Genomic DNA, 23,971 nt, shown 5'->3' on the forward strand with positions numbered 1-23,971 from the left:
ATATTGTACGTGACTACTGAAGAACCATAGCTTTGACTAGACAGATCTTTGTCAGCAAAGTGATGTCTCTGCTTTTTAATACACTGTCTAGGTTTGTCATAGTTATTCTTCCAGGGAGCATGCGTCTTTTTAAAATTTCGTGGCTGCAGTCAAGGTTCACAGTGATTTTGGAGCCCAAGAAAACAAAATCTGTCACTGTTTCCACTTTTCCCCCCATCTATTTGCCATGACGTAATAAGACGAGATGTCATGATCTTCATTTTTTTAATGTTGAGTTTTAAGCCAGCTTTTTCACTCTTCTCTTTCACCTTTATCAAGAGGCTCTTTAGTTCCTCTTCTCATTCTGCCATGAGAGTATCAGCTGCATATTTAAGGTTGATATTTCTCCCGGCAATCTTGATTCCAGCTTGTGATTCATCCAGCCCGGCATTTTGCATGATGTACTCTGCATAGAAGTTAAATAAGCAGGGTAATAATATACAGCCTTGATGTACTCCTTTCCCAATTCTGAACCAATCTGTTGTTCCATGTCTGGTTCTAACATGCTTCTTGACCTGAATACAGGTTTCTCAGGAGGCAGGTAAGGTGGTCTGGAATTTCCAACTCTTTAAGAATTTTCCACAGTTTGTTGTGATCCACATAGTCAAAAGCTTTAGCATAGTCAATGAAACAGATATTTTTCTGGGATTTCCTTGCTTTTGCTATGACCCAATGGATGACAATTTGACCTCTGGTTCCTCTGCCTTTTCTAAATCCAGCTGGTACATCTGGAAGTTCTCAGTTCACGTCCTGCTCAGTCTAGCTTGAAGGATTTTGAGCATTACTTTGCTAGCATGTGACATGAGTGTAATTGTACATACAGTAGTTTGAACATTCTTTGGCATTACCTTTCTTTGGGATTGGAATGAAAACTGACCTTTTCCAGTCCTGTAGCCACTGCTGAATTTTCCCAATTTGGTGGCATATTGTGTGCAGCACGTTAACAGCATCATCTTTTAGGATTTTAAATAGCTCAGTTGGAACTCCATCACCTCCACTAGCTTTGTTCATAGGAATGCTTCCTAAGGCCCACTTGACTTCACACTCCAGGATGTCTGGCTCTAAGGGAGTGATCACACCACTGTGGTTATCCTGGTCATTAATACCTTTTTTGTATAGCTCTTCTGTGTATTCTTGCCACCTCTTCTTAGTCTCTTCAGTTTCTGTCAGGTCCTTACCGTTTCTGTCCTTTGCTGTACCCATCTTTCCATGAAATGTTCCATTGGTATCTCCAACTTTCTTGAAGAGAGCTCTAGTCTTTCCCATTCTATTGTTTTCTTCTATTTCTTTGCATTGTTCATTTAAGAAGGCCTTCTTATCTCTCCTTGCTATTCTCTGAAACTCTGCATTCAGGTGCGTATATCTTTTCCTTTCTCCTTTGCTTTTCACTTCTCGCCTCAGATATTTGTAAGGCCTTCTCAGACAACCACTTTGCCCTGCTGCATTTCTTTTTCTTGGGGATGGTTTTGGTGACAGCCTCCTTACAACGTTATGAACCTCGATCCACAGTTTTTCACACGCTCTGTCTACCAGATCTAATCCATTGAAATCTATTTGTCATAACCATAAGGGATTTGATTTAGGTCATACCTGAATGGTGTAGTGATTTACCCTACTTTCTTCAATTTAAGCCTGAATTTTGCTCCTTAAGCAATAAGGAGCTCATGATCTGAGCCATAGTTAGTTCCAGGTCTTGTTTTTGCTGACTACAGTGACACCTCAAGAGACTGATCCAGACCTGCTATGAGTGTTTGACAGTTTCCCCTGGAGGTGTGGATTCAAAGTGTCCTTCCACAGGGACAGGGCCCCTGGCAGTAGCAGTCCTGGGAATCCTGGGTTGGCTTCAGTCTTTTTTGGAGGTCGGCAGTAGCTCTAACATTGAGCCTATAGACTTTCCAAGACTGGGTCAACTCAGGCCAAACAACTAACAGCAAGGGAGCACAGTCCCACCCATCAGCAGAATATTGGATTAAAGATTTACTGAGCATGCCCCTGTCCACCAGAGCAAGATTGAGCATATTTCTTTTGCTTAATAAAAATAAAAGCTAGGTTTTAAGGCTTTAAAATATTCTGAAAAAAAGATGTTTATATAAGGGGGAGAGAACTTAGTAATGTATCTATCTGTTACTGTATGCTGTGTGATCACTCACCTAGAGCCAGACATGCTGGAATTCGAGGTCAAGTGGGCCATAAGACTAGAAAAGGTCAGTTTTCATTCCAATCACAAAGAACAGCAATGCCAAAGAATGCTCAAACTACCGCACAATTGCACTAGCAAAGTAATGCTCAAAATTCTCCAAGCCAGGATTCAACAGTACGTGAACCAAGAACTTCCAGATGTTCAAGCTGGATTTAGAAAAGGCAGAGGATCCAGAGATCAAATTGCCAACATCCGTTAGATCATTGAAAAAGCAAGAGAATTCCAGAAAAACATCTACTTCTGCTTTATGGAAAAGAAAATGGCAACCCCCTCTAGTATTCTTGCCTGGAAAATTCTATGGACTGAGGAGCCTGGTAGGCTACAGTCCATGGGGTCGCAAAGAGTCAGACACGACTGAGCGACTTTTTTTTTTTCTTCTGCTTTATTGACTATGCCAGAACCTTTGACTGTGTGGATCACAACAAACTGTGGAAAATTCTTAAAGAGATAGGAATACCAGACCACCTTACCTGCCTCCTGAGAAATCTGTGCAGGTCAATAAGCAACAGTTAGAACCAGACATTGAACAATGGATTGGTTCTAAATCAGGAAAGGAGTGCATCAAGGCTGTATATTGTCATCCTGCTTCTTTAACTTATATGCAGAGTACATCATGCGAAATTCCAGGCTGAATGAAACACAAGCTTGGAATCAAGACTGCCAGGAGAAATATCAATAACCTCAGATATGCAGATGACATCATCCTTATGGCAGAAAAGTGAAGAGGAACTGAAGAGCCTCTTGATGAAGGTGAAAGAGGAGAGTGAAAAAGCTGGCTTAAAACTTAACATTCAAAAAATGAAAATCATGGCATCCAGTCCCATCACTTCATGGCAAATAGATGGGGAAACAATGGAAACAGTGACAGACTTTATTTTCTTGGGCTCTAAAATCACTGCAGATGGTGACTACAGCCATGAAATTAAAAGATGCTTACTCCCTGGGAAAAAAAATACTATGACAAACCTAGACAGCATATTAAAAAGCAAAAACATTACTTTGCCGACAAAGGTCCGTCTAATCAAAGCTATGGTTTTTCCAGTAGTCATGTATGAGAGTTGGACCATAAAGAAAGCTGAGCGCCAAAGAATTCATACTTTTGAACTGTGGAAGTTTTGAACTGTGAACCTTGGAGAAGGCTCTTGAGAGTCCCTTGAACTGCAAGGAGATCAAAGCAATCAATCTTAAAGGAAATCAGTCCTGAATATTCTTTGGAAAGACTGATGCTGAAGCCAAAGCTCCAACACTTTGGCTACCTGATGCAACGAGCCGACTCATTGGAAAAGACCCTGATGCTGGGAAACATTGAGGGTGGGAGAAGGGGGAGACAGAGGATGATGGTCGGGTGGCATCAACAACTCAATGGACTTGAGTTTGAGCAAACTCCAGGAGATGGTGAAGGACAGGGAAGCCTGGCGTGCTGCAGTCCGGCGTGCTGCAACCTTTTGCAGGGTCGCAAAGGGTTGGACATGACTGAGCGACTTGACAACAATACAATTATGATTTTTTACTGGAAGAAAGTAAAAATGAAATAGAGGACAACACAGAATGGAAAGGCCTGGGAATCAGGCTGGGTTTAAATTCCATTTACTAGCTATATAATCTCAGAGAAGTCACTAACTCTTTAAGTCAGTAACCTCTGTAAAATAAACAACACAGTCTATCTTATAGGATAGTGCCTGGCAAAGAGTACACTGTATTATTTTATCTTCTTTTTCTTTTAGCTCCAGATTAATCTAAGGACAGCGATCTTATGCTGGATATCACACACACAGAGGATCAAGAGCCAAAAAAAGGTGTTTTTTCCTTAGCCTTTGTACATGTTATCTGTATATGAAGAACATAAATTATTTATTAATCTCCATATTGTTAGCCTTAAGTACAGGCATAAACTCAACTTTGATGACAAGATTAAGAAGCTCCAGGTCTCATTCTCAAGTTAGTTTTCCAAAGATTAAATAGTCTACTAATGTTGGAGCCATGCCACTTAAGAATCAGCAATTTTAAGTGTATCTCAACTATTCTGAGTTACTTTAAATGAATTTAGAAGGAACAAAGATTCTTTTATATGCTTAAAAGAACAAATTATTTATAGCAATTATCAGCATGGCAGCAAACTGCTTTCAGTACCATGCAAACAATTCCAACTTCCCAGGCTTGTCATGAGGATCAAACTAGTTCATTAACAAGAAAGCTTTAAAACAAAGCCTTTAGAAAAAAGATTACGTCCCAACACATAGACAAAACTGGTTGAGTAAAGTTAGCACCACTACATACAGCCGGGTGCATAGTCATTTCCAACGTTCTTTAAATAAACCATACAATGTGAACAAATCTGCAGCTTTAAAACACTTATAATCGAAAGGTGTTTGCTGAAAATGAACGAACAGTATACAAAGGCACTCAGGTTCCCTGCCACAAACTGACTTTGTGATGTTAGGACAATCTGGGCCTCAAACACATGTAAAATGGAACTATAATATCCCTTAAAACACTATGACACAATGTTATATACATAGTGCTTATAACACTATGCCTTAAGTTCAAGACAAATGTTAAAAGTATTAAAGATGAGCAACCTGAATTATTCTCAAAACCTAAAGAGCAAAGAGTAACTAACTCAGTTTTCTACTTGGTCAAATTGTCAAATTAAAAAGTATTAGATAATGCAGGGAAATATTCCTGTAATCCTGGCAAAGAAACGATCTCCCAAGAAAGAGGTGCAACCTAGAAACCATAAAGAAAAGAATTTGACTACATAAAAATTCTAAACCAAAAAAAAAAAAAAATTCTAAACCATATTTTCTGCAACAGGAAAAGGGTTAATACTTCTAACATACAAAGAACTCTCAGAATTCACTAAGACAAATAATCTGATTGAAAACCAAGCAAAAGGGAACTTGCAATTTGCAGAGATTATAACCATTTGCTTATCCTTATTGGTAACTACAATAATGCTAATCAAAGGAAGGACATGCAATTTCTCACTTAAAAACTGGTTAAAATTTAAAAAATCAATAATATCTTGTTTTGGCAAATGTAGGTGGAGAAAAGGACATTCACAAACACTTCAGTGGAAATGGCAATTCAATACAGCCTTTCTGGAGGTCATTTTGGCAGTACCTATCAAAAAAATTAAATGAGTACCACCCTTTAACCCAGAATGAATCTATTTTCAAGGCTCAACAACAGGAAATGATGAAATTATAGCAGAATAATGTTGTGGGATGCAATGCAACCATGAAAAAGAAATGGAGTCCAGCCATATGTTCTAACATAAAAATATGCATAGTACGTAAATGGACAAACAGTATGTAAATGTTAAAAGGTATAAAATAATATATACATATATATTGTAACAGATATAAAGGAGACTCATTTGTGGGGGGTACTAATTTTTAACTGAAATGTTTATTCTGTTTGAATCTTTTTTAAACAGCAAACAAATTAATTTTCTAATTTAAAACTGCTGAAATGGAAGGAAAAAGATGAGAGTAGAAAACCACTTTAATTTGAAAGTTTAACAAGCAGAAAGTTTAGTCACAGTATAGATTTACAGCATGCATAAATATGCATGAAAACATGCAACCAAATCGAATTGATTCATGAAAAAGCTCCAAATTGACCTCATGTTGAAAAGTAACAACCATAGGAAAAGGGCAAAAGAAACAGAACTTTCTTTGGACTTCTGACTTCCTCATTTACTTTTCTACTCTCTTAAATTTCCCCCAATTTGGGGGTTAACTTTCTTATAGGAATGGGGCCAGCACTTCTATGGATGACACCTGCTGGTGTATTTAGAAACAGAGATAAATTCAGTTTTAAGGAAAGATATAGCACAGTGGAAACCTATCAGACCAGATAACTTGGGTTCAATGGCCAACTCTACCAGTAAGCAGCCATATTACCTTGGGCAAGTCTTCTCCCCAAAATCTGTGGCTATAAAATAAGGAGTTTGATATGGATAATATCAAATATTAGGGTCTTATCCAACTCTTCAGTTGGACATGGAAAAGACTACCATTTTAAAAGCCACTGGTAATTTGTTCTGCTAGAGGTAGATATCTGAGTTCACCCATTCAGACAGCATAGCTCTACTTTTAAAAAGCAAAAATCTAAAATGCTTTGTAATAGGGCTGTATTCAAGTGACATCTGTACTTCTCCAGATTATATTTCCTTTTAAGGTTGCCCTCATGGAGACAGGTAACGAAATTTAAGAGGCAGGGAATTGGAACCCCAGATTAGGTCAACAGACTGCAAGGCACTCTAAGCTAGAGTAGTCAAACTAGCCTCTGCAAAATATAGCAGCAGTTATATAGGTATAAGGGGGGGCTTCTCTGATAGTTCAGACAATAAAGAATGTGCCTGCAATGTGAGAGACCTGAGTTTGATCCCTGGATTAGGAAGATCCCCTGGAGAAGGAAATGGCTAACCACTGCAGTATTCTTGCCTGGAGAATTTCATGGACAGAGGAACCTGGTGGGCTACAGTCCATGGGGTCGCAAAGAGTTGGACACGACTCAGTGACTAACACACACACATAGGTATAGTGAGAGAGGCATCTATAGCAAAGATCCTGGATATATCCAGGTTTATGTTCTTCTCTTAGACTAATGTATCAAGGCTTACCCTGAGGTGTTGTAATATTGTAAATCAACATGTATTATATGCTAAACATACCACAGTGAATAAAGCAGGATAGTATTTCTAAAGGGCAACATGGCAACAAGTATCAAAAGTCTTGTTACACTTTTGCATTCCAGTTTTAGAAATTTCTTGAGAAATAAACATGTATGTCACAAAGATTTCTCTTTAGGATGCTCCTATGCTTCCTTCCTTCCTTCAATACTTATTTACCAAATGCCTACTGTGTGCCAGAAAGCACTGATATTGTGAAAAACTAGGACTTAAAGGTTTGAACATAGGGAATTGGTTATAAAATTAGAAATCGTGCATACAATAGCATATAATGTAGCCATTAAACACATTACAGAAGAGATTTCCCTGGTGGTCCAGGCTAAGACTCCACACTCCTAATGCAGGGGGCCTAGGTTCCATCCCTTGTTAGGGCACTAGATCCCACATAGCACAGCTAAAACCCAGTATAGTCACATAAATAAATAAATATTTTTAAAAATTATAGTAGTATAAAATGACAGGGAAAAGAGATCAATTTATTGGGTGGAAATCAAAATTTAAAATACCATGTCTATACTGGTTTGGAGAAACTGCCAAAAATTTTTGGGAACTGAGGAAATTTGAATATGGACTGAATATTAGATAACATTACAAAAAGAACAAATTCCCTAGGTGTGATAACAGTTATGTGGTCTGTAGGTACTTATTCTTAAGACATGCATGCTGAAGGACTTAAGGAAAAGGTGTCATTCTTACTTTATGTGCTTCAGAAAAATTAAAACATGTTTAGGTACATATGAATCAAATATGGCAAATTCTTAACTACTGTTGGATATAGCTGGTGATACACAAATGCTCATTGTGCTCTTCTTTCAGCATTTTTATGCTTGAAACCCATAATGAAAAGTTGGAAGGAAGGTAATAATTTCTTAAAAGACTGGTTTTGAAAAAAAAATATGGGCATGTTACACAGGCATAAAGAAAAGCCTCGGAAAAATGAACTGTGTACAACACGTTAATAGTATTTCTCTCTGAATGGTAGGATTTGGGGAGATTTCTGTACTTATCCATACTTTCCAACAATAAGCCATGTATACTTCTATAATCATGAAGAACATTACTCAAAAATAACTAAAGTTCCATTCCCAAAGAATTCTTAGTAAATCATTTTGCAACTCTAAAGCAGTATGCTAATTATGATACAAGCAATAACAGGTTGTTGGGTGGACACCACGTAGTTTTTGAAATTTCCACTTACATCAGTAATTTATACCACTCTCACAGTATTAAAAACATCAGGCAATTCATGGTAATAACTGCAAGGAGAAGCAGAATGCTGGGTTAAATACCCACCCCCAAAGACTTGAAGCAAAAATAAATGTTAAAAGTGATCAATTTGGGAGGGAGAGGGTAGGAAAAAGTTTTTGCCAAATTATTCTTGATACTGCTCAGGATATTTACAATTTCTTATAAACAGGAATGTGAACATTACAAAAAAAGGAAAAAGCTCAAGTTCCTTGATCATTTCTCCCAAATAAACTTATCAACTTACTTTAGTTTAAAATATATATAAACAGCATCACACAGTATATGAAGTGACGTGAAGTGTTAGTTGCTCAGTTGTGTCCGACTCTTTGTGACTCCATGAACTATATATATATATAGCCCACCAGGTTCCTCTACCCATGGAATTCTTTAGGCAAAAATAATAAGAGTGGGTAGTCATTCTTTTCTTGACCCAGGGATTGAACCCGGGTCTCTCACATTGCAGGTGGATTCTTTACCATCTGAGCCACCAAGGAAGCCCTCACATAGTATATATACGATCATGCAACTTGCCCAAATTATCTCCAAAATAGCTGTAGTGATTTGGACCACTTGTGGACAGTATTTAAGACCAGATTCGTCCCTGTGTTTTTGTCATGATTTGATGTTACCAAATTATTTTTTTTGCCAATCTAATGGTTTAAAGAAGATACCATTTTACTTTGCATTTCTGACATTTCGTTTGAATAGCCTTTCTTGTTACTAGACATTTTTAGCTCCTACTCTAGGAAAAGCCTGTAACTAAGCTATGGTTTTTCCAGTAGTCATATATGGAAGTTGAGAGTTAGATCATAAAGAAGGGGGAGTGGCAAAATATTGATGCTTTCCAACTGTGGTGCTGAAGAAGACTCCTGAGAGTCAGCTGGACTTCAAGAAGATCAAACCAACCAATCCTAAAGGAAATCAACCCTGAATATTCATTGGAAGGACTGATGCTGAAACTGAAGGTCCAATACTTTGGCCACCTGATGCAAAGAGCCAACTAAATGGAAAAGATCCTGATGCTGGGAAAGACTGAAGGCAGGAGAAGGGGGCAGCAAAGAATGAGATGGTTAGATAGCATCACAGATTCAATGGACATGGATTTGAGCAAACTCCAGGAGATAATGAAGGACAAAGGTGTGTCTGATGTGCTGCAGGCCATGGGCTAAGTCAGACATGACTTAGTGAGCAAACAACAGTTTTCTACTGGATTTATTTTTAAAATGTTATTCTATTATTAAGATGGGAACAAAGTAACCAAAATGTTAAGGTAACTGAGTATCACTGTGGGAATAGGAATCTTTTCCCAAAACAGGAACACATTTTCCAGTTTTTCCTAAATTAATTTAGCAATATAAAATGATAAAGAGGGTAAGAAAAAATTCTTTTAGATGAAAGTATTACTTTCAGGGTACTCTACTATAGGAGTATATAACATCCTGGAAGAGCTCATAAACGGGCTTCCCCGGTGCTCCAGTGGCTAAGACTCCAAGCTCCCAACGCAGGGGGCCCGGGTTCCATCTCTGGTTAGGGAAAGCTAGATCCCACATGCCACCAACTAAGACTCGGCACAACCAAATAAATAAATAAATTATAAAAGAGCACATAAAATCTAGCTCAAAAAAATAAATACATCTAAAGTACAAGTTACGAGAAAATGAAATAATGGTTGAGGGTATTGGTTCATTTGGAATACATTTAACTATTTCATTTGTATAGCATTTTTGAGTTGATATACTTTTCATGTATCTTGTTTAACACTAACAAAATTCTGTGTGATATTTTCTGATGCCTTCCTATAAACTGTTATAGCACATTCTGCTCACTCATGTTATTATACTGATTCCTTTGAGTATGATTTATAAGTCTCCTTCCCCTATAGACCATGCTGCCCTCCATTCTCCAGTTACTCATCTCTGTATTCCTAGTACCTGGCACTACTGAGTATGTTCTCAAATATTTGTTGAGTGAATGTAAAGGATGTAAAGGGTGAGGAAACTAGCTCAGTGATGATGTAATTTGCCCTAAGTAACATAGGTATTAAGTATTTACATAAATTATAATGGCCTTACCTTTGTAGGGTACTCTATATAAAACATTTTAAAATATATCATCTCACTTTAGTGCTCTATGAGGCAGGCTTTATGAATACCATTTTATAGATGAGAATGAAAATTTAGTGATAAACCCTAGGTCCACTCAAAACCTAATTTATATGAAGTAGTTTATATGAAGCTGTCTGTTTACATACTTGATAGATCACTAACTGTGTATAGGAGCCTCTTTCTTTATGTAGCAAACATCTTGGGGGTGGTACAGGGAAGGGAAGCAGAAGGGAGAAGGCAAAATGAAGATAGTTAAAGCAATAGGACAGATGCTGGTGTAGGTTCATCTAAAGACCATAAACTGGTATCGTAGTATCAAACACATATGTCACTTTTGAAATCTAATCTTGGCCCAAAGGTTTTCTTGATATTAGCCTGTATTCATAGAATACAATTGGAGGCTTTCTCACCTATCAGCAGTTTCAAAGGCTGGGAAGGGATACAGAGGTAAGGAGGGTTTTGAAAAACAATAGACATTCACAGATAAAGCAAAGAAAGAAATGATAACACAAAGGAAAACCCTAAAAACTTTAAACATGATTTCACATACAGTCCTAAACTGGACTGTAAGTTTCTCAAGGGCAGAGATTAACTCTCATTCATCTTATGTTCCCAGCTCCTTGTACTTTGAAACACTCAGTGAATGTTTGTTGAACTGAAGAGAGGTAAGATGTGTGAGAGAAAAAGAAGGTATAATATTAACAACAATAACAACAAAGAAATCAACAATGGTTTCTAGTTTATTGAGCACTTACTATGTGCCACATGCTATATTCTATATAATATACGAAACGGTAAAAGTGCTACTCAACTATGTTAACAGTGGTTAACAGTGATGACCATCAGGAAGACTCATGAGTTACTAAGGTTACAGCAGAACCTTGAACAAACTAAAACAGTAGGGGGCTGTGTAGCTGGAGGGTGGGCGATCAAGGCAATCAATGTATTGTACATCACCACAGAACTGGGCAAGACCCTCCAGAGGGTACAAATGTGACTCCAAAGGCTTGGCAATGTGAAAAACTACTCTGGTGGAAAATTCAGTTATCACTGACCAGAGATTTAGCCTCCAAATGATCAAGGAACAAATACCATTCCTCCTTAACCACAGACCTGAAGGATCCAGATAGGCTTTGCTTACTGACCATGAGTTCACCACCATGACTGCCCATCTTTGAGCTGTTAGAGGAATTAAGTGAAATAGTATGTTAAATAAATTACCATATAACCACATACAGAATGCACCTACACCTTGCATTTTCACATTTAAAACCCACAAATAAAGTATTTTCCCCAGATGGAGCAACTGATAGGTTATTAAGTTAACCTGTCCAAAGGGACAGAACTAGTTAAATTGCCAGAAAAACATTTAAAAACTGAGCATTTGTCTTTCTTATATAAACTATAAATTATCCCAGCCAACATATGAAAACAAAATGAGAGAGTTAAAACACCATTTTGCAACTCCCAATGAATTAACAAAGAATCTAAGCTTTGGGCAGCAGTGGCTGTTAACATGAAATACAGAGGACAGAACATGCTGAACTATACTAAGTATGCAGTCAACAAATTTCAGTCTGTGGGAAATTCTACAGGTCAAATGGTCTGAGTTCTTCAATAGAAAGCATAAAGAAAAAGGAGAAAGAGAAGATATAGATACTTCTTGACAAGACAAACTTGAGTTTTAAAAAATGGACAAAGTAAATCACACTGTTCAGGGACACACACCTGTATGATTAAAACTATAAAAGAATGCAAAGACGTGACTACTATGAAGTCAGAATAGCAGTTATTTTCCAGACTGAGGCAGGATGCTGTGATGGGGATGGGCACATGGAGGGGTTTCTATGGGTGAAAGGCAAAATTTTATTTCTTGACTTGGGTGGTAGTAACAAAAGCACTTTAAGATAATTTATTAAACCATAAATTTGTTTTGAGGCAGTTTTCCATGTTTGTTTTCTATTTTTCACAATAAAGGGAAAAGACTTTAATCACAGTAAAGCTTCTTACATATGCTAAGATTCCATTTTGTATGAGTGCCCAGAATAGGCAAATCTAGAGACATAAAATAGATTAGTGGTTGCTAAGGAAGGGGAGCCTGGTGGGCTACTGTCCATGGTGTTGCAAAGAGTTGGACATGATTTAGTGACTAAGCAACAACATACTTTAAATGGATGAATTATATGGTATGTGAATTATACCTCAATAAAGCTATTAATAAAATTCTAAGACACCTCAATTAAGTCAAAACACACTTTTAAAACAAAACTGGTCTGGAGCCTGAGAGTCTGCATTTCTGACAAGTTCCCAGATGGTGATGTTGATCTGGGGACCATATTTTGAGAACCTCTGCAATGAAGGATTCCAAATGTGCTCAAAGCTGAAGGCAATACTAATCAGCACTGAAGAGTCAAGTGTTTTACTCAGGGACTGGGAAAGCAGTTCAGAAGAAAAAGTTAACACCTGTTGCCAAGCACTGTTCTATTCCACTTGTTCACTGACCATCAATATCACCATCTTTTTAGGAACTTGTCTGAAATGCAAAACATCGCCCCCCATCCCCAGACCTACAGAATCAAAAACTCCGGGGGTGGGGCCCAGCAATCCGCGTTTTAGCAAGCCCTTCAGGTGATTCTGAACCACTGTTATATGAACTTTATATGCAGGAACTCAGCTAAACTTCAGCTAGTAAGAAATGGAGTCAGAACTTCAATCTGGGAGTCTGGGTTCCTAATTACTGTGCTGAAAGACCTTTCCACCTATTAGAACTCAATCAGCAGAATGCAGTAATAAAGAATTAGTAGTGGAAGTTTAAAAAAACAAAAAAAGGCAAAGACCAGAAGATGGGAATTTCCCGGTGGTTCGGTGGTTATGACTCCATGCTTTCACTACCAAGGGCCCAGGATCCCTGGCTAGGGAACTAAAATCCTGTAAGCCTCGTGGTATGGCCAGAAAAAAAAAGGCCAGGAGAAATACACCTCTATCAAGACAGGAAAACAAGAAAACAATTGTAGCAAATAAGGTAATCATTAAAGCAATCTTCCAAATGTGTTCCAAAATATAAGCAGACACGAACTATAATATACCCAAGTATTATACAGAGCAGTGTGTGTTCACTGTAAGGGCAGACCGACAATATTCTTCCTACTTGTGGGCTGCCTCTCTTCAATGGAGGCTGTTCTTCCCGTTGCCAGAGAGAACGTGGGGTAACGAGTGAGAGAGTAGGAATAGGGCATGCTTGGGACATCAGGGTCAGGGATCCAGAGGGCTTAGCCTGTGCTGTGGCCACTGAGAGATAAAACACAGATCTTTGGTAATCTGATGGCTGCAAAAAAAAAAAAAATATATACCCAAGTATTTCCAGAGCAATAATCTCTGGTACCTAATTACAAGGACTTAAAATCTGTGATATGCTACAGATTGTACATAAGTTCATGGCACTATGTTCACACTTACCAATCTTTAAAATCTAAATTATACTAAAAAGTCATTCCAGAATAATTTGCATCTCTACTCCTAGTCTCTTTTAGTCACTACTTGAAGATTAATGAAAAGGAGAACCTGCTTCTTTCATCATCTAAGATGATACAATCAGAATCTTAGAGCTGAAAAACAATTTTCATATTCACCTAGTCCAGTTAGCAATCCAAACTAAATCAATCTACAGTATCAATCTCCATTTAAAGAGACATTAATAAGAAGCTGAAAGAAATTCCAGATTTTCTGTAAAATCACATTCTAGAACCAACCCATGTCACCACTGCCAACTTTTTGGGAGAACTAAAGTTGAAAATACTCAGGTTAACAGCCCAAAGAAAACCTACAGTTGTTTTTTACTCAGAGAGAACCACTCCTTCACTAACTAAAAGTGTTTCTATAACCAAGCTGGTCAACAAGTACATCAAGTTTTAGCAACTCAACCTCTATGACACACCAAATGAGAGGGCTTCCAAAGAATCTTCTGAGCTGAGTTATCCCGGACATTAACATAGAAACATTTGGCAACCAGTCATTGAGGAAAGGAGTCAGAGAACAATATAGCAAAAGACCCAATTGCTTGTGACTATCAACTTTACAGATAGTAAGATCGTTGTAAAGTAGCCAAATATTGTTACAGCTACACATCAGATTTTAACAATTTAAACAAACTGCAAGAGAGGTTACATGTAATGTGAAGGGCAAATGTTTTCAAAGCAACCAATTTTAGCATTTCAGAAATACTTTGAATCCATGGTTGAAAACACACAACAAAAAGAAGTAAAAGAAACAGAATTCCTATTGTAAACTTGTAACTCTGGAAACAATTCAAATATCTAAATGCCTAGGGTGTGCAAAGCTCTGTCCACAAAATCTAGTTATCCTAGTTTCACAAACTCAGGATTAGAAGGTTTAAGGGATATTGTTCAAACTTCCTAGCTACAGAAAACTCAGAACAAGGGTAAATATTTAATCACTATATACAATGTGCTCAAATTATTTTGTTGAACAAATGGATTTCACTGTAATTCCCCAAAAATCACTTCTTTAATACTTAGTCAATTTACAACTAAGGATCTGATTTCTCCATTAATGAACAAAGAACCAAAAAGCCTGAACTCATGAACCACAGCACTGGTGATTCACAATGATATTTCATCTCATTATCTCAGAAAACCTTTCCTGTCCCTTCAACTTGTAACCGCACTCATTTTAAAGGTAAGCACAAGTGGCCTTGCTCTTCCCCGACATGTGCTTAAGTCAAAGGCTGGCTGGAGCATTCTAGCTTCCATTCCATTCCAAGTTCCATTCTCAGGTTTTGACCATGGAAGGGACATTTGGTAGATTTTATGATGGCCAATGCTGAACATGGAAAGACATGAACAATTTAAAGGCGTCTATGCTGGGGGAACAGCATTTCCAGAAGGAATAAAATGAAAAAAACAACAGGAAAACTACAGCTGTGTATAATTGCTGAAAAATCAGGATGTTAGTGGAAGCTCTCAAAAATCGTTTAGTATTGCCACTTCAAAAACTATTACAGCCAGAGGAACTCATTACTAAGTCTTAATAGCTTAGAAGTTATGGGTCAGAGCAGCTGAGATACTAACATCAAAGTAATAAGAAGCAACATTATAAGATCGTATACAGATAACTAAACCACCTAAGGAAATTTGAAACCATGATGAAAAACCCTAAAGGCACAATCAGGTCATTATCTAGGAAACATCAGCTTCTTCCACAAGGAGGCCTACTTTTCACATGGAGCAGAAAGCAGGGCCAAGACATGGAACTGAAGTCAGATATCAATTAAATCAGACTCTGTCACAGAAAAAGGAATCCATGACTAGTTATTTTGGGAGAGTGCCTAGGCCAGCAGTATCAACTCCAACTGGGATACAGGAGATTACTGCCATTGTTCCATTATAATGGGGTCCTCCAGGGTCTTTAACCTACTAAGAATGGGTCAGATACCACCGAGAATGTAATCACCAAACGTGGTGGGAAACTCTACAGGATGATTTCTTCAACAAATAAATGGGAAGAAAAAGAAAAGGGAGGGAACATGCAGACTAAAATAGATTTAAGAGATGTATCTATCATCCTTTGTGACAAAAAGACTTTCTTTGGATCCTGATTCAAACAAACTAAAATTTGAACACTAGCTTCATATTTGACATTTTAGAAAATCAGGTAACTTTTTGAGTTGTGGTAATGCTTTTGAAGTTAGGTTTAAAAGAGCCTTTTATGTTTTAAATACAGTCCATGGAAGTCTCTAGGCCAGAATACTGGAATGGGTGGTCTTTCCCTTCTCCAGGGGAATCTTCCCAACCCAGGGATTGAACCCAGGTCTCCCAACAAGTGCAGGCAAGTTCTGTACCAGTGAGTCAACAAGGGCCCAATCCGTTCTTGTAGCGGATCTTCCCAACCCAGGAATCGACGGAGGGGGGGGGGGGGGGGGCGCGCGGCGGGGTGGTCGTTACCAACTGAGCAATCAGTGAAGCCCTCAAATACAAATATTTTGCAAATAAAAAAAACAACAGCAGGGGTTTATTTCAAAGTAATCTAGGGGACAGGCATTAAGGGGCTGCAGTGGGTAGAAGTATAGATGAAAAAGAATGGCTGCAAGTTGGTAACTATTAAAGCCAGTAATGGGGTACAGAGGGGGATCATTAGATTATCCAGTTTTTCTATGTTCGAAAAATTCCAAAAAGAATTGGTTAGATGTAATAACCTGCGATTTTATTTTTGAATGATGCTTAGGGTGATTAAAAAGACCATTTACAGATAGAATTCATTTAAACTTTAATTTAGTAATGAGCTCCACTTAAACACAGGAAACAGCCAGTAGTACCACATCAGATCCAGACAATGGAAGAAACCAAAGTAGCCCAATTACAGAATGGAAACACATACACCCCAACCATCTCCATTCCAGGAAATAAAACACAAACACTACCCACAAAGATCCACAAAAACTAACCTAAAATCACAGCCAATCATACTCATCCTGGTGGGAAATCCCAACACTGCTCCAACAGCTTCCTGAACCTTCCTGACCAAGTTGGTCTGCTGGTTCCTCTGGAGTGCTAACCCACTCAGGTCAGACTACAGAAGGACCTACAAAAAAAAGAGGGGGAGAGACACACAACATTTATTAGGGTGTGGGGGAGCTAACCATTATATCAATGTTCAAACACAATCACAGTTATTACCTCTTAAGCAACAGCTCTCACACATCAAGTTGCATTTTTTAGGAACTGCTTTGTTCCTAAATGCTTTGAGGAGCAACAACTCAAAACCAAAGTTAAAGCAATTATTCTAATATGGCATTTAGACAGCACCCCTGAAAACTCTGCTCTCAATCCAAATGAAAGCACAGGGGATACTGATTATTTTACAGACAATTTTCTATCTTTGCTGAGAACTGACATTAAGACAATTTTAAACTTTTTGTGAAAAACATTGCACACATAAATTATTTTTCACCTTCACACATGCTTTTTGGCCATACTGGGAGACAAATGGTAAACACCCTGGAAACTCAGGTTGAACTTTGTCACTGAATGTTAAACAAAGTTTTTAACTGGTATTGCCACTCCTTCCTCTCTTCTCAGAGATCAACCTAGAATAAATTAAATCTTTTAGGTCACACATAGATTATCATTCCCATATTTATTCTAGTTCTGAATGACAAAAGTAAAATTGAGGTTTAATTTCTGAGCACTGCTAGACCCACTGTGTGTAAAAGTCGCTCAGTTGTATCCAACTCTTTGCGACCCCATGAACTATACATACAGCCCATGGAATTCTCCAGGCCAGAGTACTGGAGTGGGTAGCTTTTCCCTTCTCCAGGGGATCTTCCCAAGCCAGGGATCGAACCCAGGTCTCCCATATTGCAGGCAGGTTCTTTACCAGCTGAGCCACAAGGGAAACCCAAGAATACTGGAGTGGGTAGCCGATCCCTTCTCCAGTGGATCTTCCTGATCCAGGAATCGAACGGGGGTCTCCTACATGGCAGGTGGATTCTATACCAACTGAGCTATCAGGGAAGCCCCAGAACCAATGTGAAGAACAATGGTTCTTCACATTCTTGTCCTCCAATGAAAAGGGGGGAAAATTATATGACTTCCAAAGCACTTCAAACTAAATAAAGCACACACTAAAGCACAAAACCAGTGTCTGTGTATAGTTAATTACCAGATGGTTACCTATGGTAAAATTTTAATACTATGTAAACTTTTCACCATCATATTTCAAACCCCATTATCCATCCAAGGTAATTAGTAAAAAGCACTCATTTTAATACTGGCCTAATTAAAATATTAACAGTAAGGAAAACTACATCCAAATTGAATATAGTCACTTCTATTTAGTGTTGAAAAATATAATACAGCAAACACACGACAGGAAGTAGTGTATTAAAGAAATGTCAGCAATTCACTTTGGAAAAGAAGCTTGGTACCCCAAACTTTTCTAAACCCTCTCAGATAGGAATTATCCTGCTCAGGTAAGGTCAAATAACAGATCCCTACTCTGATAAGGGAATGGCAACCCACTCCAGCATCCTTGCCTGGAGAATCCCATGGACAGGAGCCTGCAGGCTATAGTCCACGGGGTCACAAGAGTAGGACACGACTTAATGATTAAACCACCACTACCACTCTGATCTGAGGGACCAAAGAAAGGAGGTAGGGGGAAAGCATTTGAACACTTAAAAACTAACCAGCAGAAGTTCTGCTACTGTGAAAAGTACAGCACCAAATTTCATTACTTTTATAGGGTGAATGACAGGACAGACTACCTTTGAAGGAGTGCAAGATGGGAGTAGGCAAGGGATGAAACATCCCTTCCAAAAGGTAGAACACTTGGGTGTGGTTCTTGACAGGAACATTATGGCTGGTGGTCACTCCAGGATGGTGATTCTGCACTAAAATTCCTAGACTAGAAGGTCAACATAAGTGGGAATCACATTCATACATAATAAACCACTGGAGATAAAAAGCTTGGCCTACAAGGAGGGAAAAATACACAAAAATGATAGGACTGGCCTAGCAATATACCAAAAATTAACAGTTCTAGAAATATACTAAATTAACAGTTCTTTAACTGTTTCTTTAAACAAAAGCCTCTTCTTTCCCAGGTCATAAAACTACCATATGACACAGATGCATCTGCCAACGTATTCTTACACCAAGAAAAAGTAACCACAGTTTACTGTATATCTATCATAATCCAAGCACTTTATAAGTTGTTTAATTCTAGCAACTATTAAGAGCTACCATCCCCGTTATACACATGAAAAACTGAGAATCTGAAAAGTAATTTCCCCAAGGTCACAAAGTTTGATGTGAACCCAAAGCATTACAGTGTTTCCACCATACCAGGCTGCTTCCCTTGAGTGGGGAATGTTGCTATCTCCTCAATACAGGCAACACTGGGGCTAAAAGAAAACAATGTTGGACATGTAATCTAAAAAGGAAACAAATGATAGGGAATTGTCTACAGTAACTGTGGAATGGGATGGGAGTAGAATGGGGCAATGATTGTCAAGAGATAATCTATCAAAGCTATTTTATTTTTTAGCACATGGAGGTGGGTAAATGCTATGGAGCCTAGCAAGAGGCTACTTTCTCTCTAGGGGATTCAGCTCCCAGGAAAACAGCATGGGGTGGGGTGTGGAAATAGAAGGATTAAGAAATCCTTAATGATTACATGAGAAACATGTAAGAGGTGGTTAGCAGCAAAGAGATGTCCAGACCAAAAGGCCACAGGAACTCAAGAGCAAGGCAGGGAAAAGAGGTGGTCCCCAAGTTTGCAAAGGGGATGACGGGTGAGGAAGAAGGACAAAAAGTTGGTTTACTGGAGGGTTATTCTCTACAGTCTCTTTAAAAGTTTTCTTTTCCCTTTTTTGAGGGGAGTGAGGGTTATGACAAGGGAGGGGGGCGTCTAACAGCCCCTAAAACTAAGAGATCACGAAGACAGCAATGATCCAACCACCAACCCAATTCATTGCTCACCTAAGAACGGTTGAGCAGCAGAGTTGGCAGAAATGAGTGCCCTGTCCTCCGATCAGGGTTATACAAACGTAAAAGCTACTATGATTCTATCCACAAAGATGGAATAAATACAGGGAACAAGAAAGGGTCTCTGGTCAACGTCTGTGTCAAGGGGACCGATGAAAGGGGGAGGACGGGACAGGTTAGGGGACTTGGGCTAAGCCCTGCCTTAGCAGACCGGGGAGGGGGTGACAGGGAAAAGCTTTGACTTTCCCACCTAAATACGAGCCTCAAATATTCATGTAGAAGAGAAAAATTCAATGGGATGGTGGAATTAGGGGGGAGCATCAAAGCTTGACCTCCTATACCTTAGTTCAAAGACCATGGGGGTTGAGGAAGTAGAGCCTACCTCAAGTAAGACTAGAGGATTCATTTGTCCCCCTTCTTCCGAAGGAGCGGAAAATCGGGCCCACAAAAAGGTAGTGGGAGGAAATCAACAGTCGTTGGATGGTCCCCTCTCCCCCACTGCCCAATCTAACTCCCAACCTTACTCCCCAACGAACTCTAGGACTCCTGCCCCCCATCATTCCCAACCCGCCCACTGCGGCGGCGACAACGGAGGCGTTGACCGATTGGTGGGGTAAAGGCGGGCCCACACGCGGCTGAGGCCCGGGAAATGGTGACGCCTCAACCTACTAGAGAAGGGGTGGTCTTCGCCTCAGGTTCGGCTTATTGGCACCTCGGCTTTTCGCCAATCGTCACCTGCTTAACGTCGGGTATCTGAGAAGCGTCACAAACGCCGAGAGCCAACTCCTCACTCCCGGGTCCTGGCCGGACAGACATCAGCTTCCGCCGCCATCTTAACAGCAGGCAGACCGACCCTAGTCACTGCCCCCCCCCCCCCCGAGCCACCTCCGCCACCGCCAACGGATCCCACGAGGACGTAACCCCGCTCCCGCGAGAACTCACCGGCTAGGTACAGCGCGAGCCGAAGACGCTGCCGCCGCCTCCGCGGCTACTGCAGTCTGTAGCCGAACCACGGCCGCCTCCGCGCGATCCCGCGATAACCTCGACCCGACGGGAACAGCCTGAGCCCAGCCCTTCCCAGACCCCCTCCTCCCACCAAAGCCGAAATCGCTACGGCTCCGCTCTCACCCTACGCGAAGCAAAAAGCAAATGACGCACAACCTCACGAAGAACAGAGGGGCGGAGCCAACCTGCCGCCACCGTCTCCCGCATGCGTCTTAAGAACTATCGCGATAGTACGTTTCTGTCTCTGCGAGACCTTCGAATTCACCGCAGGATGCTGCCCGCGCCTCGCCTTTAGGAAACACGAGATCTCGCGAGACTTAGGGAACTCTCCTAAAAAGGAGAGAGGCGGAGCTCCATGAAAATGACTGAGAGTTTTCAGGGGAAGGGAGGAACCTCCCGTCCTGCAGGGATCTCGCCTACCACGAGGTTTCCGACCCACTGCGGAGCTGGCTGCCAAACCTCGCGATGACACAGCTCAGCGCCAAATCTCGGCCATGTCCTGAAAACTGCCTCCGCCCCCGATCTAAGGTGTCTAGAGCCTAGTGCTTGAGGAAAATTTAAAAAGTCAACCTGTTTATTCTCACGCTTCTGAGCAGAGCTGTACCAATTACCAACTCCATTCTGGAAGAGGAGCAATAGATCTATTGTTACCTGCCTCCACGAATCACATATTATTTTGGACTAACATAAAAGACGTTCAATCTCACAATAAGCACGCAAATGCAAATGCAAACAATGACATAACATTTTTTTGCCCATTAGATAAGAAAAAAAAAATTTTAAGACAGATAATATTCAGACTCTTTCGCTCGCCGCACTGCAGGCTACTGAATCCATCTTAATCTAACTAAAGGCTCATATCGTTAGTTCTAGCTCCAAAGCCACAAATTTTAACTCCAAAGGCTTTACCTTGGCATAGCCAAAAGATCCAATAAAGTGCTTTTCTCTAAACAAAGAGGTCTGCCCTCTTTGGAAAATTCAAGCTTCCAAGGGGGAGTTGGCGGGGAGTGGGGGGGGGGGGAGTGCGTGCTTGAAGCTTTTAATATGGCAGTTTTTCCACGTCTAGCCAACAATGTTTCTCCAATAAATCTTGGAATCCAATTTGGCTCGATTTGTGGGCTTTCCTATTGTAATATATTATTCTGTCTATTCTAACTTATACATTGTTTCTTTAGAATACATTTAAACAGCTGGTAATACCCCATCCTTATCTTTAAAATATTTTCTCGGTTATTCTTAGCCATCTTTTTTTCCGGATGAACTTTAGAATCATATTAAATTCCAAACACTTCGTATATTTATTGAAATTGCATGAATCATATAAATCAACACAGGAAAAAAGGACATCACTACAAAACTGAGCCTTCTTATCCAGAAGCATGGTATCCCCTTTTCCATGTATGCAAATGTTCTTTTATTAGATTCCTCAATAAAGTTTTGCAGTTTACTTCTAGGTATTTTTATTCGTTTTTCTTGCTATTGCGAATGGGCCGTATTAAATTTCCAAAATGCTTACTGCTTATAGACTATTGATATTTAGTTTTGTAATCGGATAAATAAAAATATGTTCAACTTCACTAGTAATCAAGGAAATGCAAATAAAAACAATGACATAACATTTTTTGCCCTTTAAATTCACCAAAATTACAAAGATTGATTATAATTCGTGTTGGCACAACTGTGGAAAAATGGGCACTCTCGCATAACATTGAACAGTGTAAATTAGTATAGCCTTTTGGAAAGAGACAATTTGGACGAATCTATTAAAATTCAAAACGCATATACATTTTGACCCAGCGATTACTCTTCTAAGAATTTCTCCCACAAAAATACTCATACATGAAATATATGTACACACACACACACACACACACACAAGCCCATTCATTATAGCATTGCTTGTAATAGCCCCTTCCCTCCCCCAAAAGGGAAACAAGCCAATGTACATCAATCGGGAAATGGTTAAATAAACTGTAGTACAATCATACAATGCAGCTGTTTATAAATGAGGTAAATTTAAATTCCCTGATATAGGAAGATCTACAAGACATATTGTTAAGTTTTTAAGAAGCAATTAGCTGAAATGAGTATGTGTGTGTGTGTAGTGCCATTTAGATACCAAAACCTACATGTACGACGCCTAGTAGTTACCCGCGAAGCCTGCCTGCCAGCCCCTCACCTTCCCCCTCCTCTGAGGCCGCCTTCCACGAACCCCTGAGAGAAATGCCAAAGACCCGGTCTTTACTCCCTCTCTAGGGCCATTTGGCCACGACTAAAGCCGGTACCTCGCATCCCCACTGTCGGCCACTCTCTCGCCGCACTGCCGGCCGCTGCCGGGCTGCCCCCGAGGATGCGGCGAGCTCTCACCACTGGCGCCGGCCGAGGCCTGGGGGAGGGGAGAGAAGGCGGGGTTGAGGGAGGGCTGAGGCAGGCCGCCGGGCCCCTTCACCAGCCTCTCCCTGGCTCCCCCAGGCCGCCACCTCCGCTCTTCGGCGCAGGGTCCCGTGGAAACAACCCCAGCGAGAAGCCGAGGACTGCCGCGAGAGCAGAGCCCGCCCCCCAACCCGGAGGAAGATGCTCACCTCCGCGGCACTAGCTCCGCGGGGCCCGCAGGAGCGTGCCGAGTCCGCGGCCCTGTTTCAGACCTGCTCCCCTCGCTTACCCTCCGCGGAAAACCTCCCCCTCCGCCTCTCCTCACACTCGGTCTAAGGCTCCTCCCCCAGCTCGAGAAACCCCGCCTCTGCCCCTTGGGAGGGCGCTCCCTCAGCGGTGAAACCGGGTGCCTTGGTGGCGATCGCGCCTGAGCTATTCCAGGCGCTGCAAACCCAACCATAAAGACTAGTAGGGTCGCTAAGGAATTTGGATTTGATTCGAGGTACGATGGAAACCGCTGAAGGGTGACGTGATTTGATTTGACTAATGTTTAAAAATTAATCTCTCTCCAGCTGCCTAGCGAAGAACGGGGGGCGAGAGGGTAAGAGGGGACCCAGTGTGGAGGGCGCCTACCACAGCGAGCTTACACGGGTAAACCCTTAGAACACTTACTTCAGGAACGTAGTGAGTCCTCAAAAAAATTCTGTTTTTCTCCTTGGTGTTATTTGGGATGAGTGCGATTGGCCAAGAGCTTATAGAGGATCTACATCTGTGAATGCATAGGAATAAAAAAGGATCA

The 23,971-nt window shown here is 40.3% G+C and overlaps 1 protein-coding gene and 1 non-coding gene across 15 annotated transcripts in view; one reads left to right on the forward strand and one right to left on the reverse strand.

The window, feature by feature from the left end:
* The window catches only part of HUWE1 (HECT, UBA and WWE domain containing E3 ubiquitin protein ligase 1), a 153,274-nt gene extending 129,780 nt beyond the window's left edge, over positions 1–23,494 (reverse strand). For 8 of the 14 annotated variants that reach the window (XM_043459776.1, XM_043459774.1, XM_043459785.1 and 5 more), the window contains exons 1-2: positions 23,382–23,487; positions 23,085–23,185 (exon numbers count right to left, since the gene is read on the reverse strand). In XM_043459776.1, the coding sequence (XP_043315711.1) occupies positions 23,085–23,091 (7 nt within the window). In that variant the 5' untranslated portion in view covers positions 23,092–23,185; positions 23,382–23,487. Of the gene's footprint in view, positions 1–16,751; positions 16,889–17,257; positions 17,375–20,529; positions 20,661–20,736; positions 20,946–22,978; positions 23,186–23,381 lie in introns of those variants that run through there. The other 6 variants (XM_043459778.1, XM_043459781.1, XM_043459779.1 and 3 more) reach the window with 6 other exon arrangements.
* On the forward strand, positions 13,305–13,618 carry LOC122436230. The gene has a single exon (XR_006267983.1). It is a non-coding gene; the product is annotated as a small nucleolar RNA U85 (small nucleolar RNA).
* Positions 23,495–23,971: the final 477 nt, after the last annotated feature.

This window comes from Cervus canadensis, chromosome X (genome assembly GCF_019320065.1).
Source record: "Cervus canadensis isolate Bull #8, Minnesota chromosome X, ASM1932006v1, whole genome shotgun sequence".
NCBI lineage: Eukaryota > Metazoa > Chordata > Mammalia > Artiodactyla > Cervidae > Cervus > Cervus canadensis.